Here is a 3161-nt window from a genome sequence, read left to right on the forward strand (position 1 = left end):
GTAGCACCAGAGAGAAAACGGCGCCGTGGAGCCACCATGCTTGCAACAAGGACGCGACTAAAAAGTTGCAATGGGTCTACATACCTTTTTGTTTTTTGAGATTTGACAATGAGCTATGACGTTGAGCGACGGGGTCGAGGGCGGTGACGGCGGCCTGGTATGAAGTCGAGGAAACGGCACTGTATATGTGTGTCCGGAGAGAGGAGGGGGGCATGTGTTTTTTTTTTTTTTTTTTTTTGCGCTTGTGTTTTTCAGATGGGACCATGAAAAACACATCAGACGGCCACAGACGTGAGGATCCGATGGCTGCGCAGTGACCGATCGAATTTTGGGCCGGTCGACCGGTGCCTATCAGCGCCTTCCAAAACAACGCTTTGCAGAGTTGCTCACCCACATTGCCGTCACATGTTTGCTTTATCACAGCTTGCAAAAACAAAGTCCGTTGCTGGTTTAGCAACAGTCTCACGCATAAACTAGCAAGCTTAATTGATGCTCCACTTTTAAGTACTGATGAGATGACAACTTGACAAGAAAAGAATGCTACATCAACCATGGGAGGCTCTAGCGGCGCTCACTGCTTCCACGCAAAAGCCAGCTTGCATTCCCCTCCAAATACAGTTCCAACTAACTAATTATGTGCACTCTAGCTCATCATAATCATCATATAACACTACAAATTTAGTTAATTGCGACCAGCTCTGCCTTTCTAACCTTTCTAGGGGTATATATCCATGCAAGTGTGGTCCATGTAGCATACACCCACCAGTGCATTGCAAAAAAGAAACTACACCAACGAACTTGGCCTCCATCCAAAAATATGGCGTCCAAGTCCAGCTGCGATCTCCTCTTGGCCGCCGTCCTAGTCTCCATCTTTGCCGCCGTTGCCGCCGTCGGCAGCGAAGATTGCACCCCATGGACGGCTACTCCGATCACTCCACTCCCAAGTTGCCGCGACTATGTGGAACAGCAAGCATGTCGCATCGAAACGCCCGGGCCGCCGTACCTCGCCAAGCAGCAGTGCTGCGGGGAGCTTGCAAACATCCCGCAGCAGTGCCGATGCCAAGCGTTGCGCTTCTTCATGGGGCGGAAATCTCGTCCCGATCAGAGCGGCCTCATGGAACTCCCCGGGTGCCCTAGGGAGGTGCAGATGGACTTCGTCAGGATACTCGTCACGCCGGGGTTCTGCAACTTGACGACCGTTCACAACACTCCATACTGCCTCGCCATGGATGAGTGGCAGTGGAACTAGAGACAATTCTGTAGCTCATGAATAAATAAGCATGTTGCGACCATACATGTGCGTGACATGCATATATACATATATGAGCTCCTCGCGCTCATCATGTGTGGCGCTATGTGTTATATATGGATAAGAATAAAGGGAGTCTTTTCGGGGTCGCTTCTTAAACTCAACTCAGATCTTCAATTCATGTGTTTTGTGGTCTAAATTATTAGAAAAGTCGAGAAGCATCCAACAGTTAATAAAATTTCTACATTTTTTGTAGCTTTTTTATTTCTTGCCTCTGGTGTGACATCAATACCAGACCGACAAATACTCTAAGGCACAAGGATGATAATTAAGGCCTTATACAATGCTAGGTGATTAGTGAGGTGTTTAGAAAAATAAATTGGATTTTTCTGAAGCATCGGTGCCTATTTCTACAGAAGAGACGTCTAACTAAACGTCTACCCTGTAGAAATAAGCACCGGTGCTTAAGAAAAACTTGGTTTATTTCTCTAAGCATCTTTCCTAAACACCTTGCATTGTACAAGGCCCTAAAGGTATCGGCTTCTTAAAGTTCATCTCTGATATTTTATTCATGTGTTTGATGGTCGAAATCATTAGAAAAATTAAGAAGCGCCTTGGCTCAGTGGTTCGGCATGTGGTTGTGCAGCCTAACGATCAAGTTCAATTACTAGAATTGAACGATGATGCACATTGGTTTTTCATATTTATTGAGGATCAATCTTGGTCTGTGTGGTGAAACCACGCATGATGATTTATCTTGATACTCATTTACAAAATTATAAGGATCATGTTTATCTTGATACTCATATTAAAATGGTTGTATGCATTTTTGGTTGGGTATGCATTCCTGGTTGGTGCAAAGGCCGGGAAGTAAAAATCTCTCCAATTTTTAAGGTATGCATCTTTAGTTGGTGGACAGGCCGGGAAGTGAAATTCTCCCCCATTTTATTAAGAGATTTATCCGTAAGGAAGGACGCGATGAACGGGGAAGACGATCCGGCGGATCCAGAGCCGGTGATATTGCCTGAACCGTTGTTGTCGTTCCCGCCGTCGGAAGACGACGGGGATCCCATGCGTGATCCCGAGGCAAGGGAGAAGCATCTCCGGTGGCGGATCTCGTTTTTCTGCATCGTGGATTCGGAAGATCGTTGGGAGGGAATTCTCTACCTTCATCCTATGTCTCGATGGATGACGGTGACGGATCTGCAGGATGACATCCTAGCCGGACGTTATCTGTAGGAGGAGGAGCAGATGATCGAAGGTACTTGTGTCACCATTGATATTTTCAAGGTGTCGATCGTTTCTTAGATTGTGCAGGGAAAGACAAATGGAGAAAATATTGGAGATGATCCGACAGAGTTCGTGAACTTGACCTATCATTCTCTAGCGGAGATTACGAGGGGAGCGGGATTGCGGGGGAAGATTCCACCGGTTCCTACTCTAAATTTCCGAGTTGGGGGCAGGTCTGGGTACTGGCGGAGGAAGACGACGAGGGAGATTCGTTGCAGGAATCAGTCGGGACGGCGACTCCGATCGCATCAACCTGTTTCATGGTCGTCGGAGGAGTGTTGTGACGGCCTGGCTAGAACTAGGAAGGAAGATCATGGAGGTGGTCTCCGACGTTCGACGGCGGAACAGATCAAACCATGGAAAGGGCCCCTTCCCGTGGTATGTTTACCATAGATCACTTTATCTGATTTCATATTGCCGGATTCTTGGACGAAAGTGCTTTCAAACAAAAAATAGAAGGGCCGGCTGTCAGCCAAGCTGCCGGCACAGGCGATCGTTGCTGATGCCTAGAAATACTATGTCCATCTCTAAAACGTTACTCCCTCCGTTTCATAATATAAGTCTTTTTAAAGATTCCACTAGAGAACTACATACGGATGTATATAGACATACTTTAGAGTGT

The 3161-nt window shown here is 46.8% G+C and overlaps 1 protein-coding gene across 1 annotated transcript; it reads left to right on the top strand.

Annotated features, from left to right (window-relative positions):
* The first annotated feature begins 741 nt into the window (after positions 1 to 741).
* Positions 742 to 1413, top strand: LOC123447304 (alpha-amylase/trypsin inhibitor CMb). Its single transcript, XM_045123896.1, has one exon. It carries the CDS (start codon positions 818 to 820, stop codon positions 1247 to 1249), a length of 432 nt encoding a protein of 143 aa, XP_044979831.1. The 5' UTR covers positions 742 to 817; the 3' UTR covers positions 1250 to 1413.
* The last annotated feature ends 1748 nt before the right edge of the window (positions 1414 to 3161 follow it).

The sequence above is a fragment of the Hordeum vulgare genome, chromosome 4H (genome assembly GCF_904849725.1).
Source record: "Hordeum vulgare subsp. vulgare chromosome 4H, MorexV3_pseudomolecules_assembly, whole genome shotgun sequence".
NCBI classification, from domain to species: Eukaryota; Viridiplantae; Streptophyta; class Magnoliopsida; order Poales; family Poaceae; genus Hordeum; species Hordeum vulgare.

Bases quoted from the DNA above. Each gene is read 5' to 3' on its own strand.
- LOC123447304 (XM_045123896.1), top strand. From the start codon at position 818: ATGGCGTCCAAGTCCAGCTGCGATCTCCTCTTGGCCGCCGTCCTAGTC.